This window comes from Sander vitreus, chromosome 7, assembly GCF_031162955.1.
Source record: "Sander vitreus isolate 19-12246 chromosome 7, sanVit1, whole genome shotgun sequence".
Taxonomy (NCBI): domain Eukaryota; kingdom Metazoa; phylum Chordata; class Actinopteri; order Perciformes; family Percidae; genus Sander; species Sander vitreus.
The window spans coordinates 33,594,977-33,616,814 of NC_135861.1; the positions used below are offsets into that span (position 1 = coordinate 33,594,977).

General features: G+C 45.2%; 1 protein-coding gene across 5 annotated transcripts in view; it reads right to left on the minus strand.

The window, feature by feature from the left end:
* Positions 1 to 1,681: 1,681 nt before the first annotated feature.
* Positions 1,682 to 21,838, minus strand: part of vps13d (vacuolar protein sorting 13 homolog D) — an 81,396-nt gene continuing 61,239 nt past the window's right edge. For all 5 annotated transcript variants that reach the window (XM_078255989.1, XM_078255990.1, XM_078255988.1 and 2 more), the window contains 24 exons: positions 21,667 to 21,838; positions 21,380 to 21,571; positions 21,133 to 21,259; positions 20,715 to 20,857; positions 19,764 to 19,894; positions 19,283 to 19,458; positions 13,094 to 13,217; positions 12,652 to 12,887; positions 12,440 to 12,542; positions 11,387 to 11,544; positions 11,098 to 11,206; positions 10,670 to 10,840; positions 10,181 to 10,285; positions 9,868 to 10,017; positions 9,349 to 9,507; positions 9,138 to 9,234; positions 8,881 to 9,029; positions 7,877 to 8,011; positions 7,261 to 7,428; positions 6,911 to 7,043; positions 6,374 to 6,569; positions 5,363 to 5,494; positions 5,038 to 5,278; positions 1,682 to 2,623 (listed from right to left, as the gene is read on the minus strand). The exon at positions 21,667 to 21,838 is cut by the window's right edge and continues 76 nt beyond it. In XM_078255989.1, the coding sequence (XP_078112115.1) occupies positions 2,492 to 2,623; positions 5,038 to 5,278; positions 5,363 to 5,494; positions 6,374 to 6,569; positions 6,911 to 7,043; positions 7,261 to 7,428; positions 7,877 to 8,011; positions 8,881 to 9,029; positions 9,138 to 9,234; positions 9,349 to 9,507; positions 9,868 to 10,017; positions 10,181 to 10,285; positions 10,670 to 10,840; positions 11,098 to 11,206; positions 11,387 to 11,544; positions 12,440 to 12,542; positions 12,652 to 12,887; positions 13,094 to 13,217; positions 19,283 to 19,458; positions 19,764 to 19,894; positions 20,715 to 20,857; positions 21,133 to 21,259; positions 21,380 to 21,571; positions 21,667 to 21,838 (3,639 nt within the window). In that variant the 3' untranslated portion in view covers positions 1,682 to 2,491. The remainder of the gene's footprint in view (positions 2,624 to 5,037; positions 5,279 to 5,362; positions 5,495 to 6,373; positions 6,570 to 6,910; positions 7,044 to 7,260; positions 7,429 to 7,876; positions 8,012 to 8,880; positions 9,030 to 9,137; positions 9,235 to 9,348; positions 9,508 to 9,867; positions 10,018 to 10,180; positions 10,286 to 10,669; positions 10,841 to 11,097; positions 11,207 to 11,386; positions 11,545 to 12,439; positions 12,543 to 12,651; positions 12,888 to 13,093; positions 13,218 to 19,282; positions 19,459 to 19,763; positions 19,895 to 20,714; positions 20,858 to 21,132; positions 21,260 to 21,379; positions 21,572 to 21,666) is intronic.

Consider the following 21,838-nt stretch of genomic DNA (forward strand, 5'->3'; position numbering starts at 1 on the left):
ATTTTGAGTGAAAACCTCCTTCCATCAGCAAGGGCATTGAAGATGAAACGTGGCTGGGTCTTTCAGCATGACAATGATCCCAAACACACCGCCCGGGCAACGAAGGAGTGGCTTCGTAAGAAGCATTTCAAGGTCCTGGAGTGGCCTAGCCAGTCTCCAGATCTCAACTCCATAGAAAATCTTTGGAGGGAGCTGAAAGTCTGTGTTGCCCAGCGACAGCCCCAAAACATCACTGCTCTAGAGGAGATCTGCATGGAGGAATGGGCCAAAATACCAGCAACAGTGTGTGAAAACCTTGTGAAGACTTACAGAAAACGTTTGACCTCTGTCATTTCCAACAAAGTGTATATAACCAAGTATTGAGATGAACTTTTGTTATTGACCAAATGCTTATTTTCCACCATAATTTGCAAATAAATTCATTAAAAATCCTACAATGTGATTTTCTGGATTTTTTTTTCTTCTCATTTTGTCTCTCATAGTTGAAGTGTACCTATGATGAAAATTACAGGCCTCTCTCATTTTTTAAGTGGGAGAACTTGCACAATTGGTGGCTGACTAAATACTTTTTTGTCCCACTGTAAAATCAGACGTTGGATGAAGTTTCTGACTTAATAGGTTATAAACATTTGATGTAAGATGTTACACTTTTCCTGTTTTGGATTCCAAGACAGGCCGGGAAGCAGCTTGGGAGACGAGCAGCTGGGGAGACGTACGTCTATCCAGGGCTGATGTTCTTTTGGGGGTAACACCCTTTACTTCACCGACAAAAAATGAAGCCACCATGTCTTGAAAAGCTTCTTGTTTATTGTTAACTCACTTTACATCATCTTTGGGATCTCTTTTTTTCCTCTCACTTTTTCTTCACAGCCACACATACGCTTCTCAGTCGGACACCGCTACCGCTCGCTGTCCTTGCTTGACAACACACTCACTGACATCACTCACTTAACGCTGCATTCTCGCTCTTACTTTCACTACTCCCATAACAAAGGAATTTATATTGATATATGCAACTGTAGGGCATGATTTGCGGGCTCTCTACTACATGTTCACATTTGGAAAATGCAGAGAAAAGGGCCCCGGATCGTGAAGTTTGCCTACATGAATTTTACATCCAATGCTGGAAAGAGCACCGCTAAATGTTTTTTTAGAAAAAAGTCAGTAAATAAACTCCCTTTGCAATCGTGACAGTGGTGTCATTTTGTTTAATGTAGACCCTCTTCAGCTCTTTAAAAGGTGCCAGAATGGAGAAATGTAAGCAGTCTTGGAATTCAACAGACTCAACCTTGACGACTTGACTTGGACTTGAACACTGGGGACCCGAGATTCGACTCAGACTCAAACTCAGCTAATGGTGACCCGACTCGGACTCGAACACTGGGGACTCGAGACTCAACTCGGACTCGACAGTTGGTGACTCGATTACAACACTGGTGGCTGTATATGTCATTGCCGATCAAGTTTGGCAGGGGTCCAGAGAATGAGTCTGAAATTGTCTTTGCATATGCACATACAGACTCAACATTCATTTTATTGATCTCCGATTTGCATAATCGGGTATCATTACCACCTTCGTGAATAATAATCATACTGTATATACAATTATCTTTAGCCAGCAGTTTCAAATAGGATTCCACATCGGCCGAAGGTTTGGAAATAAGTCCCACACAGTGTGTGCTCCAGTTGTAGATCTTTATTTGAAGCAGTGTCCATGTGAACGTTATATATATCACATCTCCACCATAGTCCACTACCACCTGTCCTCAACTCCACTCTAGAAAATCTTATCTGACACCAAATCAAAACCCAAAGACCAATACTCTTCAACAAGTTGTGTACAATTTAGAGTGAATCTGGTTAGAAGGAAGGACGTGCACACTGTGTCCTTTAGAGAACTCTGCGTAGAAAGACTGGCCTCGTTAAAAAAGGCTTGGTAAATAAAAGTAGACATGTCAGACCTGGAGGTCTGCGATTGTAAAAGGCAAAGACAATGACAGGCAGCTTCAGTGGGAGAAAGGGCTGCAGGTCCCTTCCCTCCCTGTGTCAGTGCAATTCAACCCCCCACCCCCCTCAACTAATAGTCTCTTATACACAAAATAGAGTTGCAAAGGCAGTTTGTTACATTTCACATTATTCTTCATACTTCATTATTAATACAGTATGTACACTGGTTTATAGTATTGGTATGTAGCTCTATTTACATTTCTGTATTCACAAACATAGTACTGTGTACACCTGCTGCCATCAGCAGCCATAGAAACACAGAAACCAGTGTTTTCTACATATACTGAGTCAAACTAACACCGCCTTGCATATGTGATTTATGTCATGTGCTTTGCCAAACATCAGGCCACGTGACTAGACTGACTCTTCTCTTTACTGCAGTTTGTCTAACTCTTTAAAATACTGAGGCCTACAAAAATCAATAAAAGCCATCACCTTCCCAGGATTTAAAAACGTTAGTAATCCTTCTAAGAAAGTCATGTGATCAGGACTCGAGCAGTAAGCAGTCTTCGTTCTCGCTGGCAGGCAGCATTAGCTGCTGCTCGTAGTACAGACTCTTGGCATAGTTGATTTCCTGAGAGATTTTGATGGCGAGACTCTCACTCTTCACATGGACCTATGGAGAGGATTGTTACAAGGTTTTACCAGAGTGGAAACACCAATGCTGGGATCAGACAAAGAGACATTGGTTACTCTAATTAAGTCAAGCGTCACTAGTGTCTTCTCCATATTTACAGCTGAAGAGCACTCTGCCCTTATAGGGCAGGGTCACCAGACAAGTTGTACAAGTGTCACTGTGGGAGATGGAAAATATATTTGCAGTATTTATATTACAGTAGTCTTTTTGCCCCGACATCTTCAGGCATTTCAGGTGATGTCTTGGTTGTCTCCTACTTTGCCTCACTACACACGATAAACCCAGCAACTGTCTTATATTTTGTTTCTGACACCCGAAATGTGTGGGGTTGGTCCGCTATTGGGCTGATTCTGATACAACCTGACACAAATGTTGTGTAGTCTGATCGCAATAGGGTTGGGTACTGTTCATATTGTTACTGGTACCTGAAATTTGATTTCGGTACCCAACAGAAGGTTTTTTTTGGTACTCAGCTCTCAGGGACCGTCATTTGGTACTGCTTGATTTAACGTGAATCGGTCCTCGGTGGTACAGACGTAATTCGGTCGGTACCCAAATAAAGTACAGAGTTCACTACCCAACCCTAGATTGCAACATAAGAAAGGTTGTCATGAAGAACAGAGAGATGTCTCGGACTAACTCCAAGTTGCTAATTCAAAGGGGAATTTAGCCGATGGTCAGTGCATCAGTGTTAAGGGTTTTATTTATTCAGGTTTCAAGATCTCCACCAATAATATAATTAGATTTAAAATCCCAGAGGATATCTAATTCCACAGTCAGTACACATACAGATATACAAATAGCAATGGAGAAGAATGGAGTTTAGTTTGGTGGTCAAAGCATAGAACAAAGACATTTAAAATAGTTTAGAGAGCAACATGAGCCTGATAATCAGGGTAAGCTGCCGTTTTGTCTAACCAATCAGTAGTGACTGACCCATCTGTAATTATCGGTTTTCACGGTGTTTGAAAAAATAAGTTTGTTTAAGAGCTGTTAGTTGTGTAAGTTTACTCTCAACTTTAGACTACAAAAATAATGGAGTGCAGCAGTGATGTCACCCAGCTGACGCCGTGTCCCAGCTAACCAACGAGCAACGAGGCCAGCCCCAAGGCGGAGCACAGGAACATGGCGTGGGATGACTCGGACTCAGGTCCATTAGCCTCGCTTCTGGAAAAGATGAGGAGGATGTTAAGCGCTTTAATCTCCCAGCGGCTGCAAAGCCAATGAGGTGGGGCGGGGAGTGCAGCGGATCTCCAAACAGCACGTACTCACTGTCAGAAGTCCTCACTGACCACCATGTCTCACTACAAGGGAAAACTCCAGCAGGCACCAGGCTAAACCTCAACCACACCTGTGGGAAGAACTGGGAGTGGTGACAGATTTCTGCCTGCCTGCGTTTGCTCAAGAGAGAGCTAGCTATCTAGCCTCTCGAGGAAAATGAAGACTCAACTTCTTGATATCCCTGTGGACCCCAAAGGCTTATTCAGCCCAGCGGTAGCCACCATGCAGAAACACTGTGAGGGGAAGCGGGTGAAGCACTGCATGCAGACCTTTCGAGCCATTGCAACAGGTAGAGCTTAAATTGCTCACACTGCTAATTTGACCGTCAGTAAACCTGTCGTGTATACAGTTGCGGGATTCCAAGGTTTTACTAAAACCTCATCCCGCGTCAGTGAATATATCTATCTAACTGGCTATGTGTTGGTGACAGGTCTTCAGTGGAGCAAGGCGAGGTGTGCTTTTTTCGACTGAAGAGATAGCATTGTGTCAGGCTCTCATAGCAGTCCGTCCTGACTGGCGCTGTGGACTGGAGCTTCTGGGGGACAGTGTAATGAGCACCCCCATAGTGAGATACCTCTCATGTTTCAGAGAACTGGGGTAAACTTCTTAACCTAAAGCTGTAGTTGCCACAGTGTCTGTGTTCGCCCAATCAGCGATGGTCAGCCCTGCAAACTCCACCCCCTAAGGTTCCTGAACCTTTGGAAAGTACTGCCGCAAAAGCTATAAAACTATTCTACAGGAAGTATTTTAGTCCCCGGTTCCTTCGGTCGCAACGCAGGTATAGTTGCTAAAAAGGTTCCTGTTACCTGGGAAATGTTCCCGTTTCTCTGGATAATCCACAAACCTCAGGACTGAATTTATGGAATAATTCCTACCAAAAATGAAAATTTTTTACAGTTACAGTCAATCTTTTCAAGGTAGCAAAAACTAAATTCCATTCAGCTCCATTGCATTGGGGTTTAGGCAGAAACCTCAGAGACAAACAGAACCAGAAGCAGCTGCATGGACTGATACAGGAGAATTATATTTAATATTTTTATGTAATTTGGGTGATCCTTAACCAGTCGTACTATCCAGAGACTGTCAATCTGAAATGAGTCAGAGTGTCTCACCATGGGTTTCTGGTGGGAGGGGCCAGGGATGGCCATACCACTGCTGGTGCTCTCAGCTTTCTTGGTAAGCTGCACATATACCTTCCCATGATCCTTAGAGACGAGACAGTGGTACAGGTCGTCGTACTTGACCTCCAGGAAGATGGCCTCGCGGTCCACGTATTCCCCCGGCCGCAGGAAATACACCACTTTGGAGGAGATAAGGACGCAGTAGCTGTCGATGGGCTCCACAGCGATGAAGCTGGTGTGAAAAACAGAGGGATGAGGGTGATCAGGGTATCAGAGCACACAGCGTGGAGAATGCAATGCAATGAGTGAGACTCACAACTCCGAGTGGATGTTGTCAGTGAGGCGGAACAGCTGTTCTTGGCCGTCGGCCTGCGTGGCCGAGTGTCGAGGCAGCAGACCCTGAGGACCCTTACAGCAGCGAGGCTTCCTGACGCGTTGTACACTGAGCCTGATCAACACAGCAAGCACACACTTCACACACACACACTTCATAGTGTTGGTACTGGCCACATATTTATACCCTTGTTGATGAGGAGTTTGAATTTCTTTGTCTGCTCGCCCATTTGTTTTAACATTTATGCAATACAAAAATGAAACGGCAAAATGTTCACACTGATCAATCTGCAAAATGTTTATTTTCAATAGACTCTCATGGAAAATACAGCATGGTTAATGTTTTTAGATTTGTATTTCAACATTAAAGCGTTTGGTTGAGGTATGAAAGTCAAAAGTAACCCAAGGCAACATGCATTCACTTTCTCAATATGGAACTAAAATCACCATCTTTCCTGAACCTTAAAACACAAGAACGGATTTGTTTGGTCACTTGGGGGCAGCAGCAACCGTGACATTTAATCACTCTTTCAGTTGATAAGGGTCATTTGTTAGCTAACAGTTAGGGTTATTTTAACATCCAGCAGTTACGGAGCAACATAATCGTTTATTTGGACTGGTGTCCATTTATTACTCTTTGCTTTTGGTCTCCACTAGCTTCTGAGGGAAATCTCCATCTCTTAAGCTGCTAAATGCTCCTCTATGTTCACCCTCTCGTCTCTATAACTGTGTCTTGCCTGCGGTTTGGTGCTGAGCAGGTAGAGGACAGCGTATCACTGACAACAGCTGCCTGCTGCAGCTATGAAAGTGCGGAGAGTGAACCACGGCAGTAAATGTGTGGCTCGGACAGCTTGACTATGTGCTGAAACTCATTATAAAGCTCAGTAGTGCCGTGACAACTACCAGGGACACGGAACACAACGTCACTTCATCATGTCATCATTCTAAAAAGACATTGACCATACCTCATAATGTGCCATAATTCTCCACCTACCTGTGGTTACTGAGACTAGCCATTTCCCGGACCGTCTGTGCCGTCTCCGAGGCAAAGTCCAGAGCTCCAGCCACCGGTTTGGTCACAGTGCCCACCAGACCTTTACCCAGGCCTGAGAAGAAGCCGCTGACTCCACCCTCCGTCTTCACGCCCTCCACTGTGGATGTGATGATGCTCGTCATGCCTCCAATGATACCTGGGGGGAGGGGGGGCAGAAACACTCAGCAACAGTGGGAGCGACAATTCTTCCTCACCAGGTTTACCTTATTCAAATCCAGGGTCTGACAGATCACTAGCTGAGCTAACATGAAAGCATGTTAGGATATTCACTACTTTTGCCATTTGTACAGATTATGGCACTAAAAGTACATTCATTTTTTCTACCGGCCATGTTCGCATACATCATATTAACTTGTTTATAACTTTTTTTTTTATTATAAGTTTGCAGGCACAGGTTCAGTATTTTATTTTTGCAAATAAAAATATGAGATTTGTAGGTGTAAGTGATGTTTTGTGCCTGCTGGAGCCAGTGGGTACCATGAGCCAGTCCATGGATCCCTGCGACCAGGTGCTCTCCACTGGTGGCTCCGTGGTATCTGATGTACTCTCGCTCGCTCTGGTGCCGGTTGTCCATGGTCTTCCCTAGCCCGTCTGATAAAGTCCCTGCAAACTGACATCCAGACAACACAGGAAGGTGTTCACATCATATCAATGTTCACATGCTTTTATTTACTCTGCTACATTTTTACAACCTTCTTTTCTGTTCACACTGGGCATCACAAATCATTCTATTTGAATGGATTGCTTGCTGCATTGTGTTTCTTAACGTGTCCACCTGTTGAACACACAGGAGCATACAGCTGGAACACGTGTACACAGAGGCGTACCTTGGCAGCAGAGTTGGACACACCATGGGTCACATTGCGTATGAGCCCCCCCACGTTGCCGTACTTGATGAGCTCAGAGACGCCCTCGCTGACGTCGTTGAGGAGGCCCATGGGGTTTCCCAGGAAGTCCACAGAGCCCAGAATCTGAGCTGCCTGGCTGATCAGCTCCTACACACAGAAAACACTACACAGTACTGACCTGACACAAACCACATCACATCACTCACCTGTGTCTGTTAGATATGTCCATGTAGCGATGCAAATGATCTTTACTTTGCAAAAATAGAATTCATATTTCCACTTTAAGTACAAGGTGTAGCAGCTGTACTATGTGTGAGCGTAGAGGTGGATGCATTTCTCTGGAACAGTGAAAGAGGAAAGCTTTTCCACATACATCCCATAGGTTACTGAGCATAGTGGAAGGTATCTTAAATCTATAAAGAAAATGGCTTATGAGACAGCAGTGTCAGAAATGCTTCAGGGTTAGTTTTTTGGAAAACTCCTTCTGTAGAAGATAGGATGCCAAAGAGTAGCATGACTGTGCTGAATGGACATTGTGTTATTTAGAAATTCTGATATTGTTGAGAGTTCAGACTAGACTTCCAAATGGGTTTACCTCTCTGAAGTGCTTAAGGATGTCGTTGATGATGATCTCCTGGGTTTCGTAGGGGTGCACTCTGGTGAACGGGTACATGTTGATGACAGCATCTTCAAAGCGAACCAGAGGAAAGCCCAGCGTGCCTTTCAGAGCCTCGAGGGACAAAAACACATCCATATGAAGAATACATGAGAAACCATGGGAAGGCAGAGCAGCTGGTGGAACAGGAAGTCACACAGTGACATCATGTGGTAACAGGAAGTAGCATGACATTTCTGTGATCCCTGATGGACAAAGCTTACAACTAAAATCATGTTTAACCACAACCTCTTATCAGTACAGTTTATAAATCATTGATCTACTGCTGTTTTAATACTTTGCTGTCAGCTGGCTGTGCTAAGGTCTTGTTAACAATGTTAAGACAGATTTTTGAGTAACTGATAATTGATATGCCTTTACTGGTACTATTAAAGCTATAAAACTGCAAATTAGCAGAGGGCATCTTTCACATCTGGTTGTGATAATGTTATAGGTATTGTCCCAGATAAACAATAAAATAAAATAAAATATTCTATCAGGTAAGTGATCTATGCAATTCTCTGTTATTGTAAATTATTGTCACATTAAAAATATTTCTGTTATGTGCTTTTATGTGTGTATTTCTCAGCATAACAGACTATCTGCAACTATATCTTAATGCTCACTTTCAACACGTTTATTGATATTAATATGGGGGTGGTGCAGTGGATATGACACGTCTTTGGTGTGGGAAATCTGGGTTTGATTCCCACTGCAATACATCAACCAACGTGTCCCTGAGCAAGACACTTAACCCCTAGTTGCTTCGTACAGCAAGTGTATGTCACTTTGGATAAAAGCGTCAGCTAAATGACATGTAATGTAATTATAATGTAATTAATTGTATGAATACTTTTTTTGAGTATTATAGGAAGGAGATTGGTTTTAGGGGGAGTTGCTCTCTTTTTATTTTCTTGACGATCATACATGTTATGTTGGGTTACCTTGAGATCAGGAGGCAGCTTGTGCGAGGTGAAGACACTCAGTTTGACCTGCGGGATGCTGATCTTCAGGTTCTCAAAGTAGTAACGTTTGGGAGATCCTGCGTCCTCGCTGGGCTTCTCGTGGATGTTTTCATCCAACTTCTCCAGCTCTGCATTCATTATTCATTCGTTATTTTTTTTTAAATTTTTAAGCAAAAACAACCATTTAAGTGACAGCATCACACAAACAGAACAATGACATTCAACTAACGACCCACCAGCTCCTGTCTGTCCGTATCCAAAGAAGCTGAGCAGCTTGAGCAGCAGCTTCTCCTCGATGATAACTGTGAAGCGCCGGGCCGTCACCATCAGGTGCTGTCAACACATCAGCAGTTCCTGATATTACTGTCCAGTATTCTCTGGCACACTACAAATGTCTGTGAGGTTTTTCTTTTGACAGTAACACAGCAGTGATTCAGTGACACTCACCTTGAACAGATGGGTGAGCACCAGGCTGCTGGGAACCTTGACCGAGTTGAGCTGCAGGGCGGGCCCGCTGTCGCTGGTGCTGCTGTCGCTGCTGTCGCTGGAGCTGGGTGTCACACACAGCATCACAGGCTGGGTGGTGCCTAGCAGCTGGTTGTCCATCTGATGAGCACACAAACATTTGATCGGAATGGTGAGGTCAGCCCTGGGAACCAGCTGTTTTTACACCAGCTGTTTCCTTCTGAATGGGCCTGTGCTGGGTATGATGATGAACTGAGAGGGACACTGTCCTTCAGTGGGTTGGCACACTCTTTCCAATAAACATACTGTGCGGAGTCTTTTTGTCCCAGCTCCCTTTCCCTTGGCTACATCAGAAAACACAGCAATGCCGACGACACACAACTCATCATTTCACTGTCTGAGACATGCAGTCAGTGCTCTGCCTTTCTGTGTTACTGTTTTATTATCATGTAAGCATTCTGAACTGCTTTTGTATGAAATAGTGTTGTACAAATCCCTCACCTGGATGTTTTGAATACTGAGCTCCAGCACCTGGTTGGCAGCAATGCGGGTGAAATGGACATTGATACCAGACAGCGTCGTGAATACAAGCTCCTCAGGAACCTTGTTGACCAGAGACACGCCCACACCTTCCTCCAGGTTCACCAACACCTGGGAAGGAATACAAAGAAGATGACAGCTCTCTCTGAGAGACACACCGCCCGGTACCGGACACAGATGGTTTTTAAACATAAACAAAATCAGGAAAATGTACTAAACATAAGGAACAAGTGGGGATTGATGAATGTCAGTGACAGAGCGTTGTTACTCGTACCTCCAGCTCCTGCTCAGGCTCCCCCTTCTTCACAGGGTCTTTGGCCCTGTCCTGCTCTGTGCTGGCTGAGCTCCGGATCATTCTCCTCTGATTGAAGTCACTGATCTACAAACAAACAGAAAAGATTAGGTTCACCACCACTGTAAATGAAAATGTAGATATTATCAGCTGTTGGGGGATCTTTCACATTCTGAACAAAGCTGGTATCTGATTGTCAGTGTCTGAACACAAGCAGAAACAATCTGTGTAAATGTGTAATATATATAGTATAGTAAAGCAATATGGACTTTGTAACATTTATATGTATTGCCATAGCAACCTACGCCATGTGATTTTGTTGTTTCGGTAGTCTTCCTGTTTCATTTGTATTTCATTAAAAGCATCCTGGTGTGTGGAACTCCAGAAAGGGCAAACTGTAGCTGCTTTTGATCTTTCCTGTAACATCAAACGCTCTGCACAGGACCTGACGTGCCCCCGGGACTGTCTCACCTGCAGGACACGAGTGGGTCCGTCTGGCAGCACCTGGACCGACAGCACCCCAGAACCAGGTCTCATCTTCTGGTTGATAAACTGCTGCCCGGGGCCCGGCTCCATCAGCCCAGAGTCTGGTCCCAGCACTACCTGTGCTCCGTCACACAGACCTGCCCCCCCGCCCTTCACCTGAATGCACAAGGCTTCGGTCACAAAAACAACTCAACAAGGACTCTCAACTCCACAGCAGTGTAGAGGAAACTCGCAATATTTTCACATCGAAGACGTGTGTGGAAATATTAAATGAACAACATACTTACAAACATAGCTTGTTGTAGCCACTAGAGCAGATTTCCACTTAGGGAGGGCTGACCCATTGTTATTATGTTACCCTTTCTTCCTGTCCTATCAGTCACATGATGCATAGTGAAATGGAAAACACCCACCTGTACTACCAGCCGGGGAAGGCCGCAGGTCAGCATGCCTGAGCTGAAGTACCACGTCTGGGTGGTGCTGCGGCGGGAGTCCGGCCTTCTCAGCATCAGCGGCTCAAAGCTGGGAGAGACCAACAAGTAGAGAAAGAGACACCCGTCACATCCAATCTTCCTCCCAGGTTATGGTCCAGTGTCCACAGCTGACTGGGAGAAATATCTGTGTGTGTGTGTGTGTGTCTGTTTGTGTGTGTGTGTGTGTGTGTGTGTGTGTGTGTGTGTAGCTTATATACACAGTACAGACCTGTTGTCACTAACAGCTGCCAGCCCGGCGATGTCCAGCACCAAAGAGGAGTCCAGTGGGCGTGGCTGTGCCGGCTTGCTCTGTGGTGGAGACGAGCCTTCATGACACAGCATGCCGGCGCCGGTCATCCTCCACAGCTGGGAGCGCTTCCCCGGCTCCTGCACCACAATCACACTACACCTTACAACACAGTCATTAGTGCACTTTGTCTCTATGCTTGTCATGGGCTGCAAGGTAGTTTTTTTTTTCAATTTAAGTCTAAAAAAGCCAGACAAGTGTGATACAATTGCCAATCACCATTTCCCAGAGCCCAAGGAAAGATCTTATTTTGTGCCACAGTCAAATATTCACTTTACATTTATATAAAGCAGAGAAAAACCACATGCTCACATGGCATTTTTGATCAAGTTTCAACATTATCATTATGGATGTCCCTGTAGTGCTACAAGGTGGTATAATTTGAATTCACCATTGATTATCCAAGAGTTCACTTCACTTCCCCAAGGGGAGAACTATCGTAGAATCGAAAGTGTGGTTTCCTGGTGGAATCACAGAAGAAGTGTGGAGAATTGGAGTAGACTGCTTCTGTAAAACGGATGATTAACGAAGAAAGGACTTTTTTTACTTGTTGCCAAGGGCTGGCAAGCTACGACACTCTCTGGACGCCATGTTGGTTGGAAAGTTCTGGCATCCAGGCAGTCTGGCGGTGTGTCTGTGGCGCAGGCCGTGTGTGATTAAAGGAGGTGATGTAAATGAACTTAGTAAGGTATTTGGAGTGAATGCTGATCTCTGATCAGTTAAAAAATTGCCATATCGGCTCTGATCCGCTACTTGCAATCTGGATCGGGACATCCCTAATTATCATTATTAGTTTTTATTTTCTGGCAATCAATCAATCAACTGTTTCCCCCCCTAAACTTGCACAACAATGACTATTTAAACAGCTCATGCTTTTTCCAACTTTTTAAAATCACTTTTATTGTTTGCCATCCTACCCCCAATTTGATCCAAATCTCTTTGTTCATTCGGGGTCATATTAAACTAAAACAGTACCTTCTTTTTCAGGATGACCCTTTGAGTCTTGGTGTCCACATCGAGAACCAGTTCAGCACAGCTCACCAGCCGCTTCTTCCCAACAGGTCTCTTCTCAATATTCCTGCATCAACAAAATTATGCTGCTTAATAATCTTTAAATATGAGAATCTGTAATGAATCTGTAATGAAATCTGTTTCATTAAATGCTGCTATTATGAGTTGGTCCATACGGTGAGAACGTGTGTGTGGCTGCGATGTAGATGAAGTTCTCGTAGTAGAGCTTGTTGTATTCTCTGAAGAAGTTCATGTCGGATGTGACTTCTGAGGATCCAGCTCCCTTCACAGTCAGTGCCAGGTAGGGGGGCAGTGTGGGCTCATCACAGGCATAGTCCAGCACCGAGCCGGCCTTCACCTCAGTGTGCAGGCGCAGGTCAGCCACACCATGCTGCCAGAACTGGATCGGCACCTGAAGGCATTCAAACAATGGAATGTGTTGATCTCTCTTTTTTATTCTTCACAACTAACTGCTTCTGTTGCTGTGTACAACACAATGGTTTCATCGTGTCCAGACCACAAAGACACATGGAGCTCATGGAGAGACAACTGGTAGTCCAGTAAGTTCTTGTGTCCACCCTGAGTAACAGCTCTGAAGCTGCCTTACCAGTGGCTCACCTCAGAGATGTTGTCGATGCGGAAGGGTGGAGGCAGCTGGTCAGTGTCAGAGAAGGAGATCTGGTAGGTGGCTCCTTTCAGGGTGATCTCAGTCCGCAGGAAAAAACAGTTCCCCAGTGTGTCCCTGTTTAAAACAAGATCCACTTAAAACCTGTCAACTTCATATATTACCTTCTAACAGCTGTATTCTCAGTAATGTGACCATCTGCAAGAAGCAGGTTGCTTATAAATCACTAAAATAGTAGTGACAGCATCGTTTGGCGTAGTTATCAATGCAGTTTGCATCGTGGCTAACACTAATGTTACTTAGTTTATGACAAATGGTTTTGGATGTGCTTCCTAACATGATGTCATTGTGCTAACCGAGCACCGTTAGCCTTTACAACAGAGCCGCTTCACTACACTTGTTAGATAATATTTAGTTCCAGAGTTCTCTGTTGATTTGTGTTTGTCGCTGTGTGCTCGTGGTGGAAAATGAATGTAAACAAAGTGGCGTGCCAGAAATACAACGTGCCATGACGTAGGTCCCCTTCAAGGCCAGGCTAATGTTAGAAGTCCCTCTAGTGGACAGAATGTGTAACAACAACCACATGCTGATAGTGGCATTGACAATGCATAAGCCTGAGTAGTGTAGGACATATTTATAACAAGCTGCATTTGAGCATTAAATATTCAAATATTAAAAAAATAACAAATTGATTGACAGTTCATATATATATATATATATATATATATGAATCGCATACATAATTAACAGTGCCTGAACCGATACTTTTTAAGAAAGTAAAAAAAGAAAAGAAATAAAAAGTACTAAACAACAGTCGGTGACATTAAAGAAGGCTTGTTTATTGCTAAGGCCATCCTCTACAGTAAAACACAGTCACACTTTACACCGTTTAGTGTTAGCGGTCAGCATTTTAACCGTTTTTAATCCAGCTACTAGCTAGCGGTAGGCTAACGTTAGCTGCTGTTGAGTATAGTGTTAACTAGCGTCACGTGCAGCGGTGTTTGTGTTGCCTGTATTGTCTTCAGAGCATCAGAGAGAAGAGCAGACATATCAGTGGCACCAGATTTCGGTAGCCAGGGTTGGCAGGAATCATTTTACAGTCCAATGGTGCTAGAACGGCTCTGGGTCAAACCTCAATATGGAATAGATTAATCGGCGTATTATTATTATTATTATATTATAATTATAATTATTATTAATTAATCAAAATTAACGCTAGTATTTTGACAGCCCTAATATATATATATATATATATATATATATATATATATATATATATATATATATATATATATATAGGGGGTGTCGATGCGCGCGGAAGGCTTGTATCATGTGGACGTGCCGACAGTTTTGTTGTCATTACTTAGAATTCCTCATGGGGGAGACAGAAACTACTCACTGTAGCTTTAAACTTCAAGCATACATTAAGGACATAAAATCCTGGCTGACCTAAAATTCCCTGATGTTAAACTCAGACAAAAAAGTTATTGTGCTGGGCCCTAAACACCTCCTAACCTCATTATCTAAAGACATAGCTACTCTGGATGGCATTGCCCTGGCCTCCAACTACTGTCAGAAAACTTGTATGCAGTATTGCAGTTACAGTGGGGCAAAAAAGTATTTAGTCAGCCACCAATTGTGCAAGTTCTCCCACTTAAAAAGATGAGAGGCGCCTGTAATTTTCATCATAGGTACACTTCAACTATGAGAGACGAAATTAGAAAAAAACATCCAGAAAATCACATTGTAGGATTTTTTATAAATTTATTTGCAAATTATGGTGGAAAATAAGTATTTGGTCAATAACAAAAGTTAATCTCAATACTTTGTTATATACACTTTGTTGGCAATGACAGAGGTCAAACGTTTTCTGTAAGTCTTCACAAGGTTTTCACACACTGTTGCTGGTATTTTGGCCCATTCCTCCATGCAGGTCTCCTCTAGAGCAGTGATGTTTTGGGGCTGTCGCTGGGCAACACAGACTTTCAGCTCCCTCCAAAGATTTTCTATGGGGTTGAGATCTGGAGACTGGCTAGGCCACTCCAGGACCTTGAAATGCTTCTTACGAAGCCACTCCTTCATTGCCCGGGTGGTGTGTTTGGGATCATTGTCATGCTGAAAGACCCAGCCACATTTCATCTTCAATGCCCTTGCTTGCTGTTGTGGAAGAGTTATCACTCAAAATCTCACGATACATGGCCCCATTCATTCTTTCCTTTACACGGATCAGTCGTCCTGGTCCCTTTGCAGAAAAACAGCCCCAAAGCATGATGTTTCCACCCCCATGCTTCACAGTAGGCATGGTGTTCTTTGGATGCAACTCAGCATTCTTTCCCCTCCAAACACGACGAGTTGAGTTTTTACCAAAAAGTTCTATTTTGGTTTCATCTGACCATATGACATTCTCCCAATCCTCTTCTGGATCATCCAAATGCTCTCTAGCAAACTCCAGACGGGCCTGGACATGTACTGGCTTAAGCAGGGGGACACATCTGTCACTGCAGGATTTGAGTCCCTGGCGGCGTAGTGTGTTGCTAATGGTAGCCTTTGTTACTTTGGTCCCAGCTCTCTGCAGGTCATTCACTAGGTCCCCCCGTGTGGTTCTGGGATTTTTGCTCACCGTTCTTGTGATCATTTTGACCCCCATCTGCAAAAAAGCAGCGATGAGATCCCCAGCCCACCGAACTGCAACCCCTCTCCACCCCGACTACGCCTCGATATCCTGTCCATAAATACTACAAACAGGATTGGTGACAAAGCGCAGCCCTGGCGGAGGCCAACTCTCACCTGAAACGAGTCCGACTTACTGCCGAGAACCCGGACACAGCTCTCGCTTTGGTCGTACAGAGATTGGATGGCCCTGAGAAGGGACCCCCTCACCCCATACTCCCGCAGCACCTCCCACAGTATCTCCCGGGGCACCCGGTCATACGCCTTCTCCAGATCCACAAAACACATGTAGACTGGTTGGGCATACTCCCAGGCTCCCTCCAGGATCCTTGCGAGAGTAAAGATCTGGTCCGTTGTTCCACGACCAGGACGGAATCCGCATTGTTCCTCTTCAACCTGAGATTCGACTATCGACCGAACCCTCCTTTCCAGCACCTTGGAGTAGACTTTACCGGGGAGGCTGAGAAGTGTGATACCCCTGTAATTGGCACACACCCTCTGGTCCCCCCTTTTTTAAAAGGGGAACCACCACCCCGGTCTGCCACTCCTTAGGCACCGTCCCAGACTTCCACGCAATGTTGAAGAGGCGTGTCAACCAAGACAACCCCTCCACACCCAGAGCTTTAAGCATTTCTGGACGGATCTCATCAATTCCTGGGGCTTTGCCACTGTGGAGTTGTTTAACTACCTCAGCAACCTCCACCAGGGAAATTGATGCCAATCCCCCCCCTCATCCTCCAGCTCTGCCTCTACCATAGAGGGCGTATTAGTCGGATTTAGGAGTTCCTCAAAGTGCTCCTTCCACCGCCCTATTACCTCCTCAGTTGAGGTCAACAGCGTCCCATCCTTACTGTACACAGCTTGGATGGTTCCCCCGCTCCCCCTCCTGAGGTGGCGAACGGTTTTCCAGAAGCACCTTGGTGCCGACCGAAAGTCCTTCTCCATGTCTTCTCCGAACTTCTCCCACACACGCTGCTTTGCCTCTTTCACGGCAGAGGCTGCAGCCCTTCGGGCCCTTCGGTACCTTGCAACTGCCTCCGGAGTCCTCTGGGATAACATATCCCGGAAAGACTCCTTCTTCAGTCGGACGGCTTCCCTGACCACCGGTGTCCACCACGGTGTTCGTGGGTTACCGCCCCTTGAGGCACCTAAGACCCTAAGACCACAGCTCCTCACCGCAGCTTCAGCAATGGAAACTTTGAACATCGTCCACTCAGGGTTCAATGCCCCCAGCCTCCACAGGGATGCACGAAAAGCTCCGCCGGAGGTGTGAGTTGAAAGTCTGTCGGACAGGGGCCTCCTCCAGACGTTCCCAATTTACCCGCACTACCCGCTTTGGGCTTACCAGGTCTGTCCAGAGTCTTCCCCACCCCCCTGACCCAACTCACCACCAGATGGTGATCGGTTGACAGCTCCGCCCCTCTCTTCACCCGAGTGTCCAAAACATATGGCCTCAGATCAGATGAAATGATTATAAAATCGATCATTGACCTTTGGCCTAGGGTGCTCTGGTACCAAGTACACTTATGAGCATCCCTATGTTCGAACATGGTGTTCGTTATAGACAATCCATGACTAGCACAGAAGTCCAACAACAAACAACCACTCTGGTTTAGATCAGGGAGGCCGTTCCTCCCAATCACGCCTCTCCATGTGTCTCCATCATTACCCACGTGCGCGTTGAAGTCCCCCAGCAGAACTATGGAGTCCCCGACTGGAGCCCCATGCAGGACTCCACTCAAGGTCTCCAAGAAGGCCGAATACTCTGAACTCTTGTTTGGTGCATATGCACAAACAACAGTCAGAGTTTTTCCCCCCCACAACCCGCAGGCGTAGGGAGGCGACCCTCTCGTCCACCGGGTTAAACTCCAACGTAGCGGCGCTCAGCCGGGGGCTTGTGAGTATCCCCCACACCCGCCCGGCGCCTCACACCCTGGGCAACTCCGGAGAAGAAAAGAGTCCAACCCCTATCCAGGAGTATGGTTCCAGAACCAAGACTGTGCGTAGAGGTAAGCCCCACCAGATCTAACCGGTAGCGCTCCACCTCCCGCACAAGTTCCGGCTCCTTCCCCCCACAGAGAGGTGACATTCCACGTCCCCCAGAGCCAGCCTCTGCTGCCCGGGTCTGGTCCGTCGAGGCCCCTGACCTTCACTGCCACCCATGTGGCAGCGCACCCGACCCCAGCGGTTCCTCCCACAGGTGGTGGGCCCATGGGATGGAGGGATGTAAATTCATTACAAATCTTACAATGTGATTTTCTGGATTTTTTTTCTCATTTTGTCTCTCATAGTTGAAGTGTACCAATGATGAAAATTACAGGCCTCTCTCATCTTTTTAAGTGGGAGAACTTGTACAATTGGTGGCTGACTAAATACTTTTTTGCCCCACTGTATTTTTGACCAGGGTATATACTTTAACGCCCACTTTATTCCATTTGTGTAACATTGCCAAAATTCGACATATGCTGTCTCAAAACGATGCAGAAAAACTAGTCCATGCATTCGTTACTTTCAGGCTGGACTACTGTAATTCCTTACTATCAGCATGCTCAAAAAAGTCCCTTAAGACTCTCCAGCTGATCCAGAATGCTGCAGCACTAGTTCTGACAAGAACTAAGAAAAGAGATCATATTTCTCATGTAAAATCCAGGATTGAATTTAAAATCCTTCTCCTGACCTACACAGCTCTAAATGGTCTAGCACCCTCATATCTTGAAGAGCTCATAGTACTTTATTGTCCCACTAGAGCACTACGCTCCCAGAATTCAGAGTTACTTGTGGTTCCTAGAGTCTCTAAATGTAGAATGGGAGCCAGAGCCTTCAGCTACCAGGCTCCTCTCCTGTGGAACCAGCTCCCAGTCTGGGTTCAGGAGCCAGACACTGTCACCACATTTAAGAGTAAACTTATGAAACAATGAGCTCTCCATGTGTGCATTCATGTCCCTTTAATGCTTCTTACTAACCTAGCGCCAGGGAGCTTATTCCCCGGAGTTCTTATGCTTTCCTGGTGGTTCAGGTGGGTCGCTTTTGGCAGCAGCTGCCGTGGTCCTACTCGACGCCCTGCACTGCTACATCTATTATTTCTAGTCATAGTTCTATTATCTTTATTGTTACTATAAGTGCCATGGTGCATCATGCCAACTGATATAATGGTTATGAATATTTTTTCTGTATATCTGTATGTGTCCCAACCGGCAGCAGCAGATGGCCGCCCACCAAGAGTCTGGGTCTGTCCCAGGTTTCTGTTTAAATGAAGTTTTTCCTCACCACTCTCGCACCAAATGCTTGCTTGTGGGACATTTTTGAGTCTTTGTAAATTATAGAGTGTAGTATAGACCTACTCAAACTGTAAAGTGTCCTGAGATAACTCCTGTTGTACTTTGCAAAAGTTAGGAGGATAAAATATACATTGTGATTTTCTCCAATAAAAATGCATTGTAATTTGTAAAGGAAAGCAAAGATGGATTTGAACAGGTGCTTCCAGAGCCAGTGTAAATGTATTTGGAGCTCGCCTCATGTTGACGTGGAAGGACTTGAGTTTGTTGACCTCAAAGCCTCCAGACCAGGTGCAGTTGGGGGTGTCCATGAGACGCACACACAGCAGCTGGTCGTAGTCGTTGCGGGGCCAGTGGAAGACAACGCTGGAGCCAGGCAGGGTGGAGATGTAGCCCTCAGGGTTGGCCGTACCCTACAACACAAAAGTTTTCATTAATGACCCCTGTCATATTTTATTTATTGTCCCCCTGAAGGGGAAACTGGGGGACACACTAGGAGTCTAACCAGGAGTTTTAGACCAACAACAGCTCATTTAATTCTTTTTTGGGCATTTTGCCTTTCTTAGATAGCCACAGTAGAAACTCAGACAGGAAAAGGTGAGAGTTAAATGAAGCCATTAAATAGAAAAATTGAGAGATATAAAATAAAGGTTTGAAATAGGGATGTATGGTGTGTCCCAGAATACCCTGTGAAGGTTTCATGTCTTGAATTCCTCACCTTCCCTCTGGCAAACTCTCTCTGAGCGAAGGCCAGTTTGTGTGTGGAGTGGTTGTCCAGCAGGTAGCGCGGGGCAAAGGTCACTATGTGAGTGTCTCGGTAGCGTCCTTTTCCTTTCCGCACACTGATGCCTGTGTTGATCAGACAGCGAACAATGATCGCCTGACAAACATTTCATTGAGAATGTCACAGCAGCAACAGAGACATTTTAGTTAAAATATCAACAATTGAAGAAGAAATGTCAAGATATGTGTTGTATAGTACAGATCTTTGCTACATGCATCAAAGCGGCAGATAAGCAGTAAAGGAGTTTATGCCAAAGATCATATAACCAACAACTGTCCACACAAGAAAAAGGACAATAGCTTCAATGCAAAAAATATTATTATTAATGGCCAAACATAGGCTGCAGACCTTTCATGCAAAGCATACAAAGAAGGGATTATTATAAGAAAGATACTATTCCCGATACTCGACCCGACCCCGGATAAGCGGATGAAGATGGATGGATGGACTATTGGAGTCCTGATCAAAGGCCACTAATCCATTCTATTATGCTACTGCAATTCAGCATTTCATTTCTCTTCTTATATGCCTTTGTGCAAAATGAGATACTGTATACAGGGACATTAAGCTAGAAAAGAATGTCATGAGTAGTAGGAAAGCAAACACACACACACACACACACATACACATATACATATATATATATATATATATATATATATATATATATATATATATATGTATGTATGTATGTATGTGGTTCTTGGTTCTTGTATCTGGACTTGGTTAAAGGTGCTCCAAAGACGTTTCATCTCTAATCCCAGAGACTTCTTCACTTCTTCAGAATTTAAGAAGGTCTCTCGGATGAGAGACGGAAGGTCATTGGAGGAACTTTAACCCAGTCCAGTTAGTGCTTTCATTTGTACTGTAAATGTAGCAACGTGCCTATGTTGTAGATGAGGCCAGGCCTGTTCCCATGTTGGATAACCTTTACGGCCCTGACTCCACTCCCTCCGTCCAGGGAGAAGCCCTGGCACCAGCCTGGAACTCCGTCTGGGTGGATCCCTTTCCCGATCCGCATAGTACACCTGAGGAAAACATGGGATGCGAGAACGGGGTGGCTGTGACTCAGGAGGTACAACGGGTAGTCCACTAATCACAGGGTGGGGATTCTATCCTGTGCACATGTCGAGGTGTCTGGGCAAGACACTGAACCTCAGCCAAGCTGTCGCCATTGGTATGTGTGTGTGCGGTCCATTTATCATTTACAATAAAAACTCCTGGAGGTAGAACTTTGCTCACTCCCTAAGACATTATGTATAATCCAGATGTCTGTGCTCTGACACTCTTGACACCCACTTACATAGCAGGTTGCTCCTTGTCAGTGTAGCAGAATAGTAATGGACTGAGGCTTCGGGCCAACTCGTGCTCCTCAAACTGGCCTGCAGCATCGGCTTTGCCATTGTCCTGACGGAAAATTAACGGCAGACCTGAGGGAGAAATGATAACAAAAATAGAAAAGCTTGTTCTTAAAGTAATGCCTGGATTGTTTGTTTGCTCTCGTAAAATTAACTACTAACTGTACTTTATTACAACAAAGAAAACATTACCAGTCTTGTTGATAAGCCAGTAGGGGGCGGAGATCAGGATCTTCAGAGCCCCCTGCGCTCGCAGGATGATGCGGATGGTGAGGCAAAGCAGATGTTTGTTGGTGTCATACAGCCTCATGCGGACCACATAGTTCTGAGTCCCAGGAGGAATCAGCAGCTCTTTGCACACAGGAAAGTTCTCCAGGAGGACTCCTGAATGACACACATCAGCAACACCAGGAGTGAGGACAAGGAACAGGTTTAGGAAGTAAACACCAGCCATTGACTGGCTTATGACAAATCCTGACCTAGCTCCATGTTCTGCGAGGTGTCAGCAGCGTGAAGCTCCGCCTCTTTTCCCGGCTGCAGTGAGCCTTTGATGGACGTTCCCTTGATGTAGTAGTTGAGGTCACACGGCAGCAAGTTGGCTAGCACCATGGTGGGCAGCAGGTAGATGCTATGGCCTGGCTGTCGATAGAT